Consider the following 20,847-nt stretch of genomic DNA (forward strand, 5'->3'; position numbering starts at 1 on the left):
CAGCAGCGCACCAGCTGGAACCACTGGTAGGTAGAGCCGTCTCCTCCTGATGTGCTCCAATGGGCTCTAAAGCGGGCCAGTGGGCGACCTCGGTGTGTCCTAATTTTAGTGCTGCTATAGCACATCACTGCGCTTCTTGTTTTACCTCGCCCCGCTCTATTGCACGGTTCTTCTGGCAGGTTTACTGTGATGCCCAATATCCCGTCCAAACACTACCAACCGATTTTTTACTCAGAGACGCCGCCCGCTATTCTATTTGTTGCTTATGTAGGCAGCTGCGTGACGTTGTCCTGTGCCCGGCAACAAAATCGGAGCTCTACTCGATCTACCGCTGCAATGTCGACAAGTATGATACCCGCAAGCATCAGGTAAGTCGCTTTGCCGGCAGGCTTCCCACAGTACGCTGATCCGTGCCCATTGTGGATGGCCCGGTTTTAGCCAGGAGGGAGGGATGCATATGCATGCCAGTGCGATGCACCTCCTGCTGCCAAGAAGGCCGTGAGAGGCGGCATCGCGCGTTCCGCTTTGTCTATTTACTGTGTCGTGGATCAGGTGTGCTACGGCCAAGCAGGAACTGCGCTTTATTTTGCGCTTTAGTTGCTCCCTTGGTTGTCCTCCTGCCAACCACATGCACCACATCCCACCCGCCGTGGATTGCTCAAATGCGCCGCTCTCTTCTCTTGTAATTGTAGTCCACCCGCGTCCTCGGCGATCTGTCCTTTGATCCCGTGAGCATGGCTGTTGGCGGCGACTTTATCGTGGTCGGCGGGCAGCGAGCTGAGCTGGCCGTAGCGAGACTTAGCAACCCGGGCGAGACTATAAGCTTGACACACATGGGCGGCTCCATCAACAACTTTGTCGCTTTGGATCGCCAGCCGCGCGCCTTGCCCACCCGCCGCCGCCTGCGCGACTCTGCGGCATTTGTCGAGGACGGTGTGACCAACCTGAACATCATGAATAGCCAAGCCGCCCCGCCACGCGTGCTTGTCTGCAACAATGACAGATCAGTCAAGCTGCTGTCGCTGCCCGACCTGAGCCTGATCACGGAGCTGAAGTTCCCGGTCGCTGTCAACTACGGTAAGGACCTGCGCACCTGACTCCAGATTATTGCCACTTTATGCAGTAGCCACACACTAATCACTCTCACCATTGTAGCTGCGGTCAGTCCTGACGGGACAAAGATGTGTGTGGTTGGCGATTCAAACAGCGTGTTCCTGTTCAACAAGCGCGGCGACGACTTTGAAAAGATTGCGACCCTGACTGCCTCCAACGATGCATCGTTTTCGTGCGACTGGAGCCAAAGCTCCGAGCTATTTGCCGTTGGCAGTCAGGACGGGTTTGTCAACGTCTGGGATATCCGCTCACAACAAAAGATGATTTCGCTCGAGACATACCAGCACGGAAGGTCCCGCGGTGCCTGTCGCAACGTAAAGTTCTCGCCCAGCGGCTCTGTTGATCTGCTGGCGTTCTCAGAGGTAAGTTTCCATGCGAGACAGCCGACCCTGTGACGCTTTTCTCCCCCAAACATGCACCCTGCACGCATTGTGACTCAGCTCCATTTGCTCTTGTAGCACACCAGCTTTGTCAACATTGTTGACACCCGCAGCTTCGAGAAGCGCCAGATTCTGCGTGTCGCTGCTGATTTGAGCGAATCGATGGACTCTGTGGACTCAACCGTGACCCTGCACCAGCAGGACCTGCAGATTACTGGGCTTCGCTTTGCGCCTGACAGCTCTGCGCTCTTTGTTGGACTCGAGGACTCGATCCTGGAATATGCCGTCGACCGCATCGGCCGCTACAGCTTTCCAAGCAGTGCAGTAATCTGAGATGAACTACCCCACTGTTTGATATCCCAGCCACCATGACCAGCCTGAGCTGCGTACGTCATCGCCACATGCATTTCCAATTACCCGGTGGGTATTAGGATTGCCACTCATAGCACATCCTACACCCTGCCACATTCAACTTATACTATTTAGCATATTGGACTTTTTGTCTTTCTGTCTGTTTATTTTAATACCCTGCAAGCTCAATTTATCTTTTCTGTTCATTGTAATTTTTCAAAATCTAAAAATAATATACACTGTCATCATTTGGAGATGTGTAGCATTTTGTCCATCCTCGGAACACCCCCATATCAGTAGGGATATGCAAGGAGAGTGCAGTTTAATTGGTTCTGGTCTATGTCTACGATAGCGCGTATGTGGCAAGAGTAGAAATAACCGCCAAATATTCAGGTATGATGATAATCATATTGACTTGGTAACTTTAATACGGAATCCCACTGTTCAAACATAAACCACTGCCGATGCCACTGCTATCAGCCTTTACAGCAGAATAATATGCCGCTTCGCCCTCTGGTGCAACGCTATACACGCATTTTATACGTTCGAGTACGATATGGTCAGACTTGCAGGTATCACAGTGTTGTTTGACGACACCACGACCTGGAGCACTGGCTTGTCGTTTACAGTGACTGTTTTCATCATGGTAAGCACGCTGGCAGCGGGGGTGACCTGTGTCGGGTACCTATGATTCATCGATAGCGACGCACTGGCTAGCACACTCTTGATATCCGGACGGTTCGTGATGAATGGTTTGACTGTGGACTCGTACCCGCCAAGTGTCGACAGTTCATGTTCATACTGCTTATCTCCCTGCCCTCCAATATCTAGCGGCCCTTTGCTGATCGCGCGCTTGTCATCAAACAGCGGTGTGCCGAGCGGAACCGTGGCTGGTGCCATAAATGAACCTGTATTTGTAGACGCCAGAATGTCCAGACCCTGAGCTTCTGGCCCTGATGCAGGCGTCGTTCTGTGCGGGGGGCTAAGGGAGGGCGGGATGTAGTCCTCGGAGGCACTGCTATCGCTAGTCTGTGTGCTGTGTGTTGAGCCAAATGTAAACGATGGGAATGCCTTCTCCTGTGTGTACTGGCTAATGTCAGCGGACTCGCTAATAATGGTCAGCCCGACATTCGTTCCATAGATAGGCTTTTCGTTACCATTAGAGGCTGCAATGCGCGCACCGCCTCCACGCGTCTGTATTCCATGGCCATATGTGTAGTCTGCTTCTGTGTCCTCCTCGGTAATGAATTGAGTCGCGTACACAACGTGTGTAGTGGTCGAAGTGTCTTCAGAAACAAGCAAAACGACTGTGCCAGAGTCAGAATCAGAGTTAGCTGTTTCCTCAGCGTCGTTGGACTGCTCCTCGACCGAACTGTCAGACTCAGTAGATTCCTCGGTGGTCGACTCATCCTCAACTCGCTTTTTGGGCTTTTCGACCTCGCCAACATTGACGAATGGGCGCTTCTCAAACATGATCGCCAAGTCGTCTTTCTTCGCAAACTCCTTGGGTGCCAGTGTCGGCATTCCAGGTACATTCACAACCAGCAGTTCACGGCCAGTAAATGTCTCTTCGGTACCATAGTTCTCAACGCGCACATCGGCACAGTTCATGAAGAACGAGCGATCAGACAGCGCCTCAATCCAAGTCCACGCGAATATCGCCCTTTTTGCCCTGGGCAACGTCTCGGGGATGGGCACATCATAGCCGCCATTAATTGTGTCTAGTAAACAGTTATCTTGCTTGTCCCAGAGCACACCAAACGTGGTGCCGTTGTCGTACGAAATGGCAAACTGGCAATCACCACCCTGCCGCGTCGCCGTACCGTCAAAAAACACCTTAAAGTTATGGCCGGCTATCAAGGTTCCTTGCACAGGGCCCTCAGGGAACTTACGGCATGGATAGCCGACAACGCTGTTCAGAGGCGTCTTCATGTTGTAGTCAACGTCATCGCTGTCCATGTAGTACTTGCTGAACTTGGAACGCCGCGGTGCAGGCTCGCGCATTTCAACCTGCGCAAGACTAGTACCCACAAGTAGTGAGAGCGGCAAGAGATAACACAAATAGGACTTCATGGTTTTGAGAGGTTTTGATGATGAGTGCAGACGAGAGCAAAGGTGCGGGTGAGGGGGTTTAGAGTCGGATGGTGATGGTTGCCAGAGAGCTAGAAGGCTGCTTCCCCACTCTGCTTGGTATCTGGATAGAAGAGAATTTTCATTTGGTTTGGAATAGCTGTGACGGTAGGGGTTGCATTTTCGGATGTCATATCGAGAAATGTATGTGGAGATGGTAAATATGTCGAGAATGCTGCCCCCGGCTTCCAACTGATCAAGAAATAGGCCAAAAATGTTTATTCAGTCAGCTATCACTTGGCACACAATGCATAAGTGTCGGAGAAATGCCTGCAGCAATAGAGGCAAACGCCCTGCCTTTGGCAATGGCTGGCCATGGTAATATCAATACCTTAACATTGGTTTCTACAGCATGAGCAACGTACTGGAGTTGGACAAACTTAAATCGACGCTTACAGCCTTCCTGGCAGATAGTGCAGAGAGTGACAGTGGCCCGGTAGTCTCGCTACGGAGCATCGGTGGAGGCTGCATCAACGACGCTTTTGAAGCCAAAACGACTTCAGGCAGGAGCTACTTTGTCAAAGTCCACATGGCTGGTCCGAAAATGAGCAAGGCGCAGTGCCTAGCTATGTTCGCCGCCGAGCATAAGGGGCTGGCAGCTTTGAGGGCAACCGACACCTTCAAGGTTCCGGCTCCAATCGGAGTCGGTGGGATCTCCGACGGTGCTTTCCTTGTCACCGAATACGTACCTATGCGGCCGCTTCGTAACCAACAGCGGATGGGCGAACAGCTAGCGCATTTGCATTTGGCAAAGGGGCCAAGCAGATTTGGATTTGAGGTCGACAACTTGATTGGCAGCACACCCCAGCCCAATACGTGGAACGATGACTGGGTCGAGTTCCTCAGAATGCGCCTGGAGTTTCAGTTCTCGCTGGCAAGGTTCACAGGCGTTGTTGCTGCGCTTAGCAACGAGCTGCTCGCGAGGTTGCCTGAGTACTTCTCGGGAATCACCATCACCCCTGCGCTCATCCATGGTGACCTTTGGAGCGGAAACTGTGCTGCTGATGAGGCAGGCGAGCCTGTGATCTTCGATCCAGCTACAGTCTGGGGTCACAACGAGGCTGAGCTCGGCATCATGCGCATGTTCGGTGGGTTCGGTCCTGAGTGCTTTAATGCGTACCATGCGATCATTCCCAAGGCCCCGGGCTTTGACAAGCGAGTGCTGATATACGAGCTGTACCACACAGTGAACCATTACAACCTGTTTGGGTCTGGATACCTGGACCAGTGTGAGCAGCTTCTTGAGCGCATCTTGGACTAGTATATCTGTAGCACACTCCAACGCTATAACTCTGCAACTCTGCATGCTCAGAATTGCCCATTTGTATGGTTGAGAAGCGCTTTTAATATCGAGAATCATAAAATAGGCTCTACTAGCGACCAGGCTATCTAAAGAGCGTGGGGCATGTATATCTAGAAGAAGGCAGAGGCTGCCAGAGCAACAGCTGAGGCAAGAACACCAGCGGTCGAGTAGCCTGAGGTCAGCGACCAGGCACCGTTAGTGCTGGAAGAACCAGCGGCTGACGACGAGCCCTTGGAAACTGCCTTAGAAACTGCCTTAGAGGAGTGTCCGCCAGACTTGCTGTCGTAGCCGGCCTCGTCAGACTCGAGATCACTCTCTTCGGCAGAGACCGAGGCGTGGTGGCTGCCGGAAGCGGAAGCACTCTCCTCGGCGTCCTCCTTCGGGTTTGGCACGAAGCCCTTGCAGTCGTACATTGGCGAGTTGAACTTGGGAGTCTTGTCACCCTTGAGGATACCCCAGTGGGTCTCGACGTCGCTGGCGTTTGTCACAGGCTTCCATGCCTCGTCGAAGGCGCTGAACCAGATGTAGTCGATCTTCTCCAGGTTGGCGCGGCAGATGAACTCGCGCATGTACCGTTGCTCGTTCTTGAGCGACGGAACCGCGGCATCGTAGTTGCCACCGTTATCGGGCCAGCCAGTCTCGCCAACAACAACCTTCTTCTTACCGGCGATCGCCTGGATGTCATAAATGTGCTTAAACACCTTGTCCTGGGCGCCGTCAATGTCGGTGCCCTCCCAGAACGGGAAGGCGTGCACGTTGACGTAGTCGACAGCGTCAACCAGCGTCTTGTCATAGAATGGCCAGGTCTCTGACGACGTGACAGGGATGCTGCCCAGACCAATCTTGGTCAGCGCAGCCTTGGTATCGCGGACCTTGTCAGCAATCTGTGCCGAGGTCTGTTCCTTACGGTAGACAGCCTCGTTACCAACAATGACAGCTGTAACATGCTTCTTGAAGTCGAACACACCAGCCAGACGCAGGAGCTCGTTCCTATCGGTCTCATAGACAGTGTCATTCTTGTTGACCCACAGGCCGAGCTGAACCTTCCAGTCTGTGTTCTCCATAGCGCGCAGCACTGGCTCGCCCTGGTTGCAGTCGTGGACACTGTAGATGCGCACCTGGTCGGTGTACTTGCTCAGCACCTTCAGATCACCCTTGACAGTATCGACAGTCGGGCAGTCTCCGTTGGTGAGCTGTTTCGGGTTGTACGAAAGACCGGAAAACTGGTTGGCAGCTGCGGCAGAGATGGCAAGGGAGGCAAGAGTAAGCGAAAACTTCATTGTGGTCGTGTTGAGATATCTGATAATGATGGTGGTGTTATGAAAAAGGAGAGGGTAAGCGCGAAGAGTACGAGGAGCCGAAGAGTATGAGGGAGGGAAAGAGTATTCGAATGTGGTCGTTTATGCCCAGCAAAATAACCAAGAGGAGGGAATAGAGATGCAAAAGCAGAGGAGTTGGGTGGAATTGAAAGCAAAGGAAGACGGCCGTCATTACAAAAACAATTTCCGGAAGTATCAATCCAATGGTTTCTATTTTAGGAATCGGTCCAGCGCGACCATGAGGTAGCGAGCTGCAAATCGCGCTACTGCAGAACAGACTCGGCCGAGTCGCGGATCGCCAGTAGCATCAATGCGAGCATGGCATACAATGTGCTGTTGTTTTGAATAAGGTGAATGTGAGTCCCAAGCCATTGATGCAGGCCCGATCACCCTGGACCCGCAGCCATGCGACAGCACAAAGCACAATAAACACCGCCTTTGCAAGATCATCGCCTCTCCGCTCACTGCATGCAATATTTGGACCTAGGCGCATTGCTTTGACTGACCAGCTGTTCTCAAATTCATAGAATGCATCGTAGTTGTCCCTCGAACTGTTTTGACTAGTAGCTATGATAGGGTTGTTGACGATCCAGGATATGGCAAACAGGTATTTGACGAGCACCGCATTTAAAAACCGATCCATGCGTGCAATTGCGAGCCTGATTGAGCCCGGGTGGTGAGTCTGTTGGTGCAGCCCACGACATCCATTCCTCACCAAAACCGAGACTCGGAAAGCAAAGAAGCCTACTGCTCTCTATGGTAATAGATCCAAGTGCTGCGGGAGTATATTCAGGCAAGTCTTGATTCTACTGCCAGATGCATTCTGCAGCATGGCTAATGGCTCAGTCAAACGTGTCGATTTCAGGAAGATTGGATACTCTGCGCCCAAGACCAATTGCAATCCTTGATGAGCCCTCAGTAGCCAGCTGCTTCGGTGCCACAGCATGCTTTTCCATCTCCAGAGATGCTCGATCAAAGTTGGAGAGTCGGACTGCTGGTTCAAGGCCTGACCTGACACCGCAGCTTCCGAGTGGCCATGCAAACTATTCGCATGCAGCACAAAAGAAGCAGTTGGTAGCGATCACCTGGCGAGCTGTAGGATAGATTGCAACATACGATATCGGACCGAGGTCCACTGGAAACATGAGCTGCAAACCAAAGTGAGATCTGCTTAAGGGGCTCAGCCTACAGCATGCGGCAAGGGCGGCCCGTTTAATACGGAGGAGTGCATAATAAGTAGGACCACTCTGTTGATATGACTCTGGTGTTGCTGCTTGTGTACGTGTCCGCTTGTGCGATGCTACCCATCTCTGACAGCAGGAAATCCTTGACAGGCAGATTGTGCATTCTTGATATATGACTACTGTGTCTGAGTACCTGGTCGTTGGTGAAGACTTGGAGCTTATTGGTTTTGTGGAATGTGGTGTTAACTACTCACCACCATGTGTTGGTGCCACTATCCCTAAAAACAATTATGCTGAACAAGGCAGCCTTGCATACGCCAACTCCTATTGCAATTCGACATATAGCTAGACTCTGACAGTGCTGGGGCTTTGAAGAACACTTTGCTGTCCATGCCAGCAGGAACGGACAACAGCTTGTCTGGGTATTTAGGAAGCATTACAAAGGCCCCTCAAGTCTTCCCATGAGCCACTATCCACTCTGCGGCCAATCCTGAGTACTCGGGTCGTGATGCAATGTAGAGGGAATTGATTTCTAGAGTGCCACCGACCTCGGAATAAGTCCTACCGTAATCCATCTCACAAGATCTTGAGGAAAGCTTGCGCATTTACAAATATCTGGCTGCGGAATGCTTTGGAGGTGTTGTGAATTACACTCTGTTTTCTACTGAAAATGACTCAGCCTTACAGCATACCCAAAAGCAAGGAAAAATCAATTGCCTAGTTGAGTACTAGGGTATTGGGAAGGTTCCAAGGCTTCCTTCGATCCACTCACAGACCGTCAATGACTTGTCAACTAGAGCTCTATCAAATATTCATGCAGCACTCTATAGTTAGGACTGAAGACCTCGAACACCCCCACACCTGTCATACTGGATGTGGTGAGTTTGTGGTTGGTGGCTTGCTCCGTACCGCAGGTTTTCTTGGTGGCAGTGATTGGACCAGACTCCCAACCAAACCGGAATTAGATTTTTTAGATTCCTGCGGCTGGAGATTTTCTTTTTCTCCTCTTGAGCCTCTCAATACGCCTTGAATTCTCTCTCTATTTATTGGACTAAACCATGGTTGACGACGACACGCGGAAGGCATGGAGGGACCGGTACCGGAACGGCAATTTCCTGGCCCCAATGGTGCGCCTTGGAACACTGCCCATGCGGCTGCTCTGTCTGGAGTACGGTGCCGACCTAGTGTGGTCGCCTGAGATCGTGGATCAGAGCGTTGCTGATACAGAGCGGGTGGTTGACGAGCAAACAGGCGTAGTCAGGTACATCAAGAACAACCGCGATGTGTTCACAACGCACCCGAACGAGAAGGACAAGTTGATTTTCCAGCTGGGCTCTGCTGCGCCAGAGTCGGCACTGGCGGCAGCGAAGAAGGTCATGCAGGACGTGTCCGGATTCGATCTGAACTGCGGGTGTCCCAAGCAATTCTCGCTCCAGGGAGGCATGGGTGCAGCGCTGATGGCCGACCCGGACCGGCTGTGCTCGATCCTAGACATCCTCGTCAAGAACATTGACCTGCCCATCACGTGCAAGATCCGTGTGTTTGACGACGAGGAAAAGACGCTGGCGCTGGTGAAGCGAGTCGTGGCTACAGGAATTTCAGCGTTGACGGTGCATTGTCGTACCAAGGACATGCGGCCGCGCGAGCCAGCAATGTGGAAGCGGCTGGATGCGATTGTAAAGGCTGTCCCCGACATTCCGGTGATCTTGAACGGTGATGTTTTTAATTACGAGGACTTTGACCGCGCACGCAGAGAGACAGGTGCGGCCAGCGCAATGTCAGCACGGGGCGTGGTGGAGAATGCATCGGTTTTCCGCAGTGCAGGCAAGTTGCCGGCGATCGAGGTCGCGCACGCATACATCGAAAACTGCGTGCGGATGGCCAACAACTACACAAACACCAAGTACTCAATCATGCAGATGTACACCGACACCAAGTCCCAGGTGTTTGTGGACATGCGCAGCGCAAAATGCTACCGCGACCTGTGTGCGGCACTTGGGCTCAGCGAGCTGTATGAGAATGTTGGCACAAAGGTACTGACAGAGCGGCTCGATCTAAACATGAACAAAAACTTGAGGGGCAAGCCGGCGACTCCCAGTGGCAAGAACAAGCGTGCTGCCCAGGAGGCCCGGGGAAAGGCACCGGGAGCAGACAATGTCCAGGTGGACCAGATCCAGGCCAAGCGCATCAAAACATGAGCAGCCTAGCGTGGACGCAATATCCTGCAGGCGCAATTTCTTTCAACGCGTGGTCTGACCTCACCCGCCTTTTTCCTGCTGGCTCCATTCTTGCTTTTCCTTTCCTCTGAAGCACACCGTCTAACCTCCCCTATACTTTTAGAGACTGTTTGAAATTTCACCCATTTTTCTCACTTGCTCTCGCTATTTGAAATTATACTTTGTGAATGACTGATCAGAAGCCGGTGTTTCCACGAAAACAGCGCAAAAGCAAGTCGATTTTCCGCCGCGAGGGCCAGCAGGCGCTGGGCGAACGCACGGGCAAAGGCAAAGGGAGCGGCACCACGTCATTCGGCACAGCGGGTGGCCACCGCGGCAGCACCGGCCACGGCATAGCAGCCGAGCATGACGATGCCCAGAGCAAGCCATCGACATTTACCAAAACGTGCCAATTGCGAGTGCATGAAGTGGCCTTCTCGCGTAGCGACCTCGTGCTGAACCCGTCGTTTTTCCCCGGCGTGTGCGTGGGGGATATAGTGGCGATCCGCCCGGTGTACGATGCTGACGAGAATGGAGCAGCGTCACCGCGTGGCTCGCTGGACGGGGACCCGGCGCTTGTTGCGCATGCCACCGGAGAGTCAACGCCTGCAGGCAAGGGCAAGGGCAACGGGTCGGTGCTGTCGCCTAAATCAGCTGTGTCCAATGTCAGCAGTGCACAGGGCACAGAGGATAGGCTGGACAGCAGGATTAGCGGGCGAAGGGCAGAGTCTGGGAAGGTGCTGGGCGATGTTCGCAAGAAGGGTAAGTCATGGTACACGAGCATGCAGAGCCGGTGGCACGTCGACATGCCTGACAGCGACGTGGAGCTGCTGCGCGAGCGCGAACGACTCGGCGACGATGAAGAGGAGGTGCTAAAACCCGACCCGCACCGTGAAATTCTGGTCAGGGTTGGCGAGGTGAAGCAGGACGCGCAGCAGCTGCAGGCGTCGATTATCAGCTCGGTAGCACGCACGCTGTGGGGGGAGTACCAGTCGAACCAGAAGGCGATCATCCGCAAAATCAATGTCAGCAAAGAGAGCGAGTGCGAGCTGATACGCGCCGACTATGTCGAGATTGCGTTTCGTGACCAATATGTCGGGCGCAGCGACATGTGGCGGATGTGGCGGTACCTGGCCAAGGGCGTCGTGCACACAAACAAGCAGACCAATCTGGAGGGCCTGATCCGCGCGTCGGTACGGCGGATATACAAGGATGGCAAGCAGGTGGCGTGCGGGTACATTGACGACTCTACACAGGCAATCTTCCGGTCAGAGTCAGGGCGGTTTATTCTGTTCATCCAGATGTCGGAGGAGATGTGGTCGTACCAGGAGGACAGCAACCTGTGCTTCGAAAAGGCTGTCAACCACTTCTTGGCCGATCTGTTCAAGCGCTGGTCGGATATGCAGCTCAATCACATGGTGACCATTGTCATGTTTTCGCGGTGGTGCTATCACACCAGCGACAGCGTGTTCTTCCAGGACCTCGAGTGGGACCGCGACCGCGACCGATACTACCGTGACTACTACAAGGTCATTGCCGACATGGATGTGCGGTCTGACTGGTCGGTGTTTCTGCCGGATATCTTGGCCGAGTTCCGCAACTATCGGCGAGACATTCAGGAGATGTATGACTCCAGCGGTTACCGGCTGCGAGGGGATCTGTCCAAGGCCAACCAGGGTAACATCCTTGAGGCTATCAACCTAGGCATCAACACGCTGGCCAGCAACCACCTGGACCGCGATCTGTCGCGAACCGGCCTCAGCATTATAGTGATCACACCCTCGTTTGGCGTGTTTGATGTGCCCAAGAAGCTGCTGCGGATGACCACCGAGCGCATGCTGACCCAGGGCATGCGTGTCGACCTCGTGTGCTTGGCGCCCAAGCCGCTGTTCAAGCCGCCTGTGTTCCGCTTCAAGTCATATCCGGTGCCCTCTGAGACTGAGCGCATGCGTGCAGTCCATCAGCGGCGTCAGGAGGCCGTGGATGCATGTCGGTTCAGAGACGCCGGAGTCCGCAGCGGATCACCACTCGGCGACAGCCCTGGCGGCACCATTGGCTCTGCAGTGGGGTTGGCGGCTGGCTGGCCAAAGGACCGCATCCCATCCACCTCTCGCTCGGGGATAAAGGCCGATGCATTCGAGACCAGCGACCCACTGACCAGCGACCCGCTATATTTTGACGATGAGCTGTGGGTTAAAGAGTACCTTCCGTATTTACACCGTGCAACGGGGCGGCGGATGGGGAATGCGCCGGCAAACAGTAAGCAGAGCAATGACTACCTTGGCACAGCAGCAAGTGAGCTGATCGGCGGCATGTCGTCTGACTATAGCAACCCAGTGGCTGCTGTGCTGATGGACGAGCAGGATTTGAAGAATGCGCCAGAGAGCATCCTGGGCATTAAGCGGGACGCGTACCCGTATTTTTCGGGACCCGATGCCCATCCGCCATCCGTCAGCCGCGCCACGTACAGCTACTTCCCCTACTGGATTGACTGTGGGTTCTACAGCTACGCCGAGGAGCGGGCATCGGCACGCGCCGACGATTTCCAGCCGTCGTGTAAGATTGGCGACATCGCTGTCGCCGGTGTGTCAGAGTACATGCGCCGCACGCCGCAGATCCCTGACCTCCACAGTGCGCTGCATCTGTCAGTTGAGGATGTTGCCTCCATGGCCACATTTGATGGTGCTCCCACATACCAATCCGACCACAGCTCTGGAACCGATGCTGTGCGGGGCAAGGCTAGTAGCATGCGGCAGGAGGCCACAGCTGCTGGTTCGTTCTCGCATGGCCGGGTCGTCAGGGGCGACGCACAGCGGAGTGACAGACGCGACATGCTTTTGAAAATGTTTGCAAAGTTTGACCGCGAGGCGATCTTAGGCGGCGGCAGCGACGAGGCAGCAGTGGATGCTGACGGCGCGCTCGGTGATGAGAGGGGCACTTCGGGTCCTGTTACGATGAGTGCAAGCGCCAGCGGCCTCGACGCCAAACAGAATGCCAGAGGCGATATGGAAACATCGCGGCCGACCCCAGCGTCATGGAACTATGGCCAAGGGGGCGGACTGTCATCAGCAATGTCGGCCCATTCCACAGATCACCAGCGGCGCTCGATGGACAGCGATTCGATGGTACGGGCAGACATGGGCTCACCGCCTGGCCGCAGCCAATCGTCTGTGGTGCCGGCCAAGATACCGATATCGGCATCTGCCTCGCCAGATGCACGGACGCAGCTGAGTATTCCGATGAATATGCCGACAAACCCGGAGAATCCGCAGTCCCATGTGTCTGGCCAGGGCACAATTTCGTCGTCAGTTCCGCGGGAGGTGCGGTTGGGACGCTCCAACAACATGGCTCGCGCATCAGTGTTTGGAAGTGCAGGCAGCCACCAACGACGTCGCGCTCAGCATCAGCACCAGACCAAGCTTCAGGCTGGTCAGGATACACCATATAGTCGTGCAAGCACAGAGGCGTCTGCAAACTCTACCGAAGGGGCAGGCCTCGATGTGTCGAGTGCCGGGTACTTGGCCAAGGCACGCAGCGTGTCGCCAATGCTTACTGCATCGCCGGCACCTGGGGCAGCACCATTGGCAGCGCAGTGTACCACATCACACAACAGCATCGCTCTAGGAGATGTGGCTGCGCAGGACAGTGCCTTGCCGATGCAGCGCACCCGTGAGATTCAGTTGGACCGCGATTCGCAGCAACCGACCGCGCCAGCGCAAGAGAAGAGAGACGGTGTCTCGGAGTCAATATCCAAGCAGTCGCATATGGCAGATCACATACGGACGTTCCGCTCGCCTGCCAGCAAGGCGCATTCACAGCAACTTGCACGCGACAGTGGTATGTCCACTGGGCCGTTCCGCGTACAGCGCCAGGCTGCGCTGACCAGCCCACTGACTGCAGATCGTGAATTCAAGCTAACACCGCCCAGTGCGCGTCAGTCCAGTGGGTTTGCCGTGCCATCGATGGTGCCGATGGTGTCGTCGGAGCTGCACAGCAATTCGCCAAAGATATTGAAGTCATCGTGGCCCGGCGAAGCTGCGCTAGCATCGTCAGTCGGGGCTATTGAGCGGGTACCCAGGAGCATACTGGGATGTGGGTTTTATCCTTACAACCCATGCAATCCGGAGCTGTTTCCTCTTCCGCCCACCGAGCTATCGCAGCGCTGGTCATTTGCATTCCCGACACGGGCCTCGAATTCGTCATACACCAGCAAGTGGCGGTCGCTATGCACACCGGCATCGCTGCCACTGGTTACCGACTATGTGCCTAGCGAGCTGGGTGTGTACTACAAGCAGTACAACTACCACATATCCACACCGGACATGAATCCCGACGATTCCATCGATCTGCTGCGCAACGAGACAGATCAGTCCGGCCGGCCGCTAGGAGCGCTGGCAAGATTGCGGTCGCCCAAGGATATCATGACGCTGAGGATGCTGCGTGAGATGGTGTTCCAGCGGCTATCGCAGGGGTTCCAGTTTATTGCGGCTGGAAACACAGTTGGCACAGCGCTGGATAACATGACCAGCTCGCGATTTAAGCTGGAGGCGCGCAAGGACAAGGCGGATAGGACAGGCTTCAGCGACTCTACGTACATGTCGACCAGCGCTGCTCTTCCTGGGCTGATGTCGTATCCAGGGTTTTCGCAAAAGTCGGGCAACACGATCTGGCTCAGCAACGGCCGACAGATCCAGCGGCTCGAGTTCCAGGAGAGTAGCAGCACGAACCACATGCCTGGCGTGGCTGTGACACGATGGGAGCGCAATAAGCCGTTCGACCAGAGCCCGGTAAAGTACAACTGCTTGATGTGGTCGCGCAATAGCACCCGGGGGTACCAGGCAGCAGGGATCAATTTCCAGTACCCGAGCGACGATGAGGTCAACTGGAACAACCTGGACTACCTGATCGTTGGATACCAGACCAACCTGACGCGGGCAATGAAGTACTGGCGCACGAGGTATATCCTGATTCCGGTTGACCAGCTTGGCAACGACACGATTTTCAACAGCAAGACCAGCCCGCACATGTCGACCGAGGATGTTCGGATTGCTAACTTTGAGCAGTTCCTGGACCATATCTTGAATTTCTTGCGGAATGATGAGCGCGAGGGCCTGGAGAGGAAGTTTTTGGCAGCGCTTCCGGACGATATGAAGAAGATTGTGTATAGTCGGCATAGGCATAGGCAGCAGCAGCAGCAGCGTGGTAGCGTGGGTAGGGTACCTGCCAAGGATGGGGCTGCTACTGCTGCTGCTGGAAATGAGAAGCGGATCGGGATACATGATATTATGCCCAGCTCGCTGATGCAGATCCGGTACACGTCACTGTATCCGATCTCGTACCTGAGCCACCAGTTGTATGGCCACATGCACGAAAAGAACTATCTGGATCCGAACAAACCAATCGCACTGCCGCCGCCCGCTGCGCGCAGGCTCAACTTGGGTGACTCGCTCAATGTGGAGTCTCCTACCAATACGCTGGCGTTCGCTTTGCAGCACCACGAGGTCGGGCTGAAACTACGCAATGTGCGCTGGCACTTCACGTACTACGACAACATCTTTGTGGGGTACCAGCTAGTGGACTGGATTCTGGTCAATTTTGCCAACGTCAGTACGCGAGCACAGGCTGTCGAGGCTGGCAACCGCATGATGAAGCGCAAGCTGTTCCAGCATGCGGGCGAGCGGCAGATATTCGAGGACGGCTACCATTTTTACCAGTTTACCGATGCGTCTTTGGGTGCGCGTGTCCTTGGAAATCCGCACCTGCGCGGAATGCAGACGTCGTTGATGGCGACCATGGGTTTCAGTGATGTGGTCAGCAAGTACACGCCCGGGTCGACTAATGCGTCGCCGACAGTGAGTCGGCCAGCTAGCCGGCATGGAAGCAATGCGCCGTCTGTCAACAACGACTATGACGTGCACACTATGTCAAACATTGGGTCGGATGCTGGTACAGAGCACGAGGCTGGCGCTCAGGGCATCGCGCATGACATGAGCATTCAGAACAAGGCCCTGAACAAGGTCAAGGCGGAGGGAATAGTGGGCCAAACCCCGGCGCATTCGCTGGGAGGCGAGTCTGTGATGAGTGAAAACAGCCAAGGCGGATCATGCGGGGCAGTCCGATGGGGTGGCGGGTGAGACCCCCAGGGCGCAGACCCACACGCGTAGTTTTAGCGCAGGGTACCGTGTCACACCAGACATGTTTCCACAGCTTGCGCGGAAGCCCACGCTGCGCGACCTGCCCAAGAGCATGCAGCAGTCACGGATGTTTGCGCTGGATCTGGATCAAACGCGCAAGTCGACGCGGATCGAGAACTGTCTGGTTCACCTGGATGCGGTGCAGAACCCGATGACATGTTTCCACCTGTCGATAAACTGGCTGAACTGCACGAACCACTTGATTGACGAGCTGGTGCAGGGGTGGGCGCGCAGAGCCGAGCGGTGCGGGATGCGTCTGGTTGAGGCACCGCGTGCGCAGGACACGCTGATTGAGGACAACCATCCGTTCCATTCGCCGATACGCATAACGCTGGCAGCGCCGCCGCCCCGCGTGGAGACGATATTTGATGACGAGTGGGTGTCAGAGTTTGCGTTTCTGGCGGACATTGAGGATCCAAATGACGTGTCTGACGACGACTATGACGAAGACCCCGAGTTGGACGAGCAGCAGATTGCAAAGCTGAGGCGGAAGGCGCGTATTGTGCGGCGCATGGCGCAGTGCCTGCCAAAGTACGCGTTTGAGCGCGAGTTGCTGGAGGAGCAGGACTTTATTCTAGATGTAGAGGCTGAGGAGGCATATCCAGCGGATGAGCTGCTTCACCGCGAGTACACGTTTGAGCGGGTCGGGCACAAATTTACGCAGTACGTGCACCGGTCAGGCACGGCGTTTGTGCAGATCTGTTCTCCAGGGGTCTTCCTGTGGATCAACAACTACCTGTACACGTCGCACCAGAACCGGATGCGTCCGACCAACACGCTGGCAGCCAATCCCAGCGCGTCCCATGTCGCTGTGGCAGCTGGCGGTGGGGCATATGGGGGGCGACGTGAGAGTCTGGCACCGTCAGCGATGGCGGCCGCTGCAGCGGCAGCAGCAGCAGCAGCAGCAGCTACGGTTGCATCCAAGGCTGAGTCCGCTGAGGCTAGCCCGAGCGATGGCAGCACGGCGGCGATCGGGCATGGGTTGCATGAGCGAACGATGTCGCCAGGGGGCAGCTCAGCAGGCGGTGGGCGGCAATCAATGTATTACCCGGTGCGGGCACGGCACCACATGTGGCCACACCAGGTGCTGGACAAGCGTTCATCGCGCAAGGATTCTGCCAAGCGAAATCGGCGAAGACGGGTGGTCAAGCCCTGGACAGCTCGGCGATTGGGGACATTGGGTCGCTGCCGACGGACTTTGACTCGATCAACGCGGCGGTTACGCGGATGGTGTCGCAGGGGATGATGGCACCTATATTGCCACTGGTGATTGGGGACCACTACATTGACTACACGCGGCCGGGCGAGTACCGCGAGGCGTCGCCGGACTACTACTACATGACGCCATCGCCAAACCAGTACGGAGAGGAGGGGATGCAGAACTCGGGGACCAGCACGCCACAGGCGGTGGCGGCGGCAGCGCCGATGGAACCCAGCCCGGATGCGCTGCGGGCGAACTTCATTGAGATCTGCGACGACAGCAATTCGCTGGAGATGTTCTGGCAGAAGACGGCGCAGCGGTACCGCAATGGGTGGCGTAACCATAGTGCTGGGGCGTTGCTGACGCGCGAGTCGCTGAAGCACAAGCCGATGGTGACGGATGTGTTCACGGAAGGGTTGTGGCAAACGAAGCGTGTGGGTGGGAACTGAATTTTCAGATATGTGAGCTGATCCAAAAATAGATGGCCTTCCAGAAGTTCTATTTTCTGCTTGATGTCATGATTTTCGCACAAGTAGCTGGCGATGCCAAGACCTAGGTGATAGAGTGGACATGCGGATGTGTGGCAGGATGGGGGGGATAAGTGCAGAGTGGGGTTTGGCAGCCCACACGGACATTGTTCCAGGTTTGGTGGCGAGTAGTAGTGTGGAGGGTTGAGGGAAAACTGACGCATTTTTGAGCGGTGGTGTACAGAGGAACACAAGGGGCTGTTTCTCAGCGCAGACAGCATATTTTTGGAAACCTTTTCGCCTCGCTTTTTTATTTTCCCATACACTTTCTGTATTTTGCACACTTTGAATTCATAGCACCTGCACAGAGTCCTTGGGAGCCAGCTGTACACATTGTAAATAGAACTTCGAAGCAGGGGTTCAGCACAGGGGGTCCTGGGCAACACAAGTAGACAAATACGACAATATGAAGGCAGGCAGGATATTTCGGCGGCTGCCGTGGCAGCACTGCAGATGGCGGCGGTGGTGGTGCAAGGTAGAGCTTCGCAGAAGGATTCTTGGGGGGTGCCAGCACATGCAGTTTTTGATTACTGCATAGCGGGCAGCATTGGCAGTGCAGGAAAGATACTCATGGTGGGGGGCGGTCTGCGCTCTTCCTTGAGTGGTTGCTTGGTCCTGTGCTCCTCACACTGGGCCTGAACAGGATAATGCTAACCCTAGCTTGTTTATGGTAGGACGATCGACACGCAACAGCGAAGCGCAGCTGTCTCGGTATGAGTTTCTGGCAGACCCGGTAGTGCACCGGTTCACAGCGCCTCAGCATGTGTCGAAGCGGTCGTTCCACGAGCGGCAGTCATTGCAGGACATGATCGACGACGGGACATTCCACGTGGAGCTGCAGGCATTACAACACTACATACACACTGGTGCTGGAGCCAAACCACGACCTATTGCACCCGGAGGCTGTGCAGCACCGGACGCAGCAGGACGGCACAATCGTGCGCTCGGCGGTGGCCACGCCACGACATCGGGGTGTACCGCGGGCATGTGCTGCGCGTGGGTGCGCAGCAAGCCAATGGATGTATCGGCGAGCCTGCGCAAGTGGACCGGTTCATGCGCGGCTCGTATTCGTTTCGGACGACCGGCACTCGTGGGCACGCGTAGCCGTGTTCCGGGATGCATCGGCGGGCGGACGGGCGGTTTTGGATGGAGTGTTTTCGGTCAACGGCGAAACGTTCTACGTGAAGCCGGCCAGCGCCTACACAGCCACCAAGCGCGACTCGGACCCGATGCTGGCCAATGCGTATGCCCGGGATCGGCGCATGCGGTACGCCAACTCGAATCATCTATCGCAAGGCAGACCTGATTGACGACAGACCAGCAACGTGCGGGGCGCAGCGGCTGGGCGGCAAGGCGGAGGCACTTGAAGCCAGGCGATCCGTTCTATGCGGTGCGGACGCGCAGGGACGCGGTGCGCGGGCTGTTCAAGCGCGGGCAAACACAACGTTTGACCAGAGCTCCGAGGCTCTGGACGCCGGATGTCTGCCGGTGCGCAAGATCCTGTACATGGGGGCGGCGGCCGACTGCACGTACGTGACGCGGTATTCGTCGCAGGACAAGGCCGGCTGCAGATTCTCAGCGACTGGAACCAGGCCAGCGCCGTATATGAACGCCAGCTGAATGTGGCGCTGGGCCTGATTGAACTGCAGATCGAGGAGCTGACGTGTCCGGACCAGATCGACAACAAAAAGGCATGGAACCGCGCCTGCAGCGACCCGTATACAATTGACAAGCGTCTGAGCGACTTCAGTGCCTGGCGCGGCGCCAAGGGCAAGGACAGCGCGGGGCTGTGGCACCTGATGACCAACTGCCCGACTGGTACTGAGGTTGGCCTGGCGTGGGTCGGCACCATGTGTACCACTGGCACGTCGACGCTGACGGAGCAGGGGGTGTGTCGTCGGGCACCGGCGTGTCGGCGGTCTCGCGTGACGAGTGGAAGGTCGTGGCGCACGAAGTCGGCCATAACTTTGGGGCATCGCACGACTGCACCAACCAAGAGTGCCCGTGCTCGGGCAACGCCTGCAACTCGTGCTGTCCGTGCGCCGACGGGTGCGACTGCAAGGGCCGGTATCTGATGAACCCGACCAGCCCCGTGACCTCGGACGATTTCAGCCCATGCTCGGTCCGCAACATCTGCAAGACCATCAAGTCCACAGGCGTGCAGTGTCTGCAGGACCCAGGCGGCCGCAGCATTCTAGCCACGGCCATGTGCGGCAACGGCATCAAAGAGTCGGGCGAGGAGTGCGACTGCGGTACCAGCGAGGCATGCAAGAACGACCCGTGCTGCGACGCCCACACCTGCAAGCTCAAGCCGGCGCCCAGTGCGCCGACGCCAACGATCTGTGCTGCAACCAGTGCAAGATCCGTCCCAAGGACTCGGTGTGCCGCGCCAAGTACTCCGAGTGCGACATTGCCGAGGTGTGCGATGGCCAGTCCCCGACGTGTCCAGAGACCGTCACGTGAAGGACGGGACCGGGTGCAGTAACGGCTCGCTGAAATGCGCGTCCGGCCAATGCACGTCGCGCGATGCCCAGTGTGCAGCGCGCGGCGGCTCCGACGGTCTGACGCAGCGCTGCACTATCAGCGTCGGCGGCGACCCGTGCGACCTGCAGTGCTCGCGGCCTGGCAGCCTAGGCATGTGTGTTTTCATGTCTGGGAGCTTCACCGACGGCACTGAGTGGGCTTCCACGCGCAGTGCCGGTCAGGCAAGTGCAAGGGCGAGAACTGGTTCTACCAGTTCCTGCTGCTGTTCCAGCGCAACCTGGCCATTTCCATTCCCGTGGCCATTGCCGTTGGTCTGATCCTCCTGTGCATTATCTTCAGCCTCTGCTGCCGCTGCCTCTCGTGCTGTACCGGATGCCGCCGCCCGAAGAAGGCTCCCCCGCCCAACCAGTACTTCCAGCAGCCGCATACCCGCCACCGGCACACT

The 20,847-nt window shown here is 56.0% G+C and overlaps 3 protein-coding genes across 3 annotated transcripts; 2 read left to right on the forward strand and 1 right to left on the reverse strand.

Annotated features, from left to right (window-relative positions):
• Positions 1-6,759: 6,759 nt before the first annotated feature.
• DL89DRAFT_117748 (uncharacterized protein) lies at positions 6,760-7,176 on the reverse strand. Its single transcript, XM_040883169.1, has one exon. The coding sequence runs from the start codon at positions 7,044-7,046 to the stop codon at positions 6,807-6,809; it is 240 nt and encodes a 79-aa protein (XP_040739594.1). The 5' UTR covers positions 7,047-7,176; the 3' UTR covers positions 6,760-6,806.
• A 9,522-nt stretch (positions 7,177-16,698) lies between these two features.
• On the forward strand, positions 16,699-17,458 carry DL89DRAFT_117755 (uncharacterized protein). The gene has a single exon (XM_040883170.1). The coding sequence runs from the start codon at positions 16,799-16,801 to the stop codon at positions 17,390-17,392; it is 594 nt and encodes a 197-aa protein (XP_040739595.1). The 5' UTR covers positions 16,699-16,798; the 3' UTR covers positions 17,393-17,458.
• Positions 17,459-18,245: 787 nt separating this feature from the next.
• DL89DRAFT_271117 (zincin) lies at positions 18,246-20,810 on the forward strand (the record flags this gene model as incomplete). Its single annotated transcript, XM_040888867.1, has 11 exons — positions 18,246-18,393; positions 18,593-18,747; positions 18,794-18,890; positions 19,023-19,185; positions 19,240-19,243; positions 19,376-19,451; positions 19,473-19,772; positions 19,805-20,170; positions 20,224-20,377; positions 20,401-20,558; positions 20,597-20,810. Coding segments are annotated over exons 1-11 (1,709 nt in total), but the record flags the coding sequence as incomplete, so codon positions are not given.
• Between the last annotated feature and the right edge of the window lie 37 nt (positions 20,811-20,847).

This window comes from Linderina pennispora, assembly GCF_002104995.1.
Source record: "Linderina pennispora strain ATCC 12442 chromosome Unknown DL89scaffold_35, whole genome shotgun sequence".
Lineage (NCBI taxonomy): Eukaryota > Fungi > Kickxellomycota > Kickxellomycetes > Kickxellales > Kickxellaceae > Linderina > Linderina pennispora.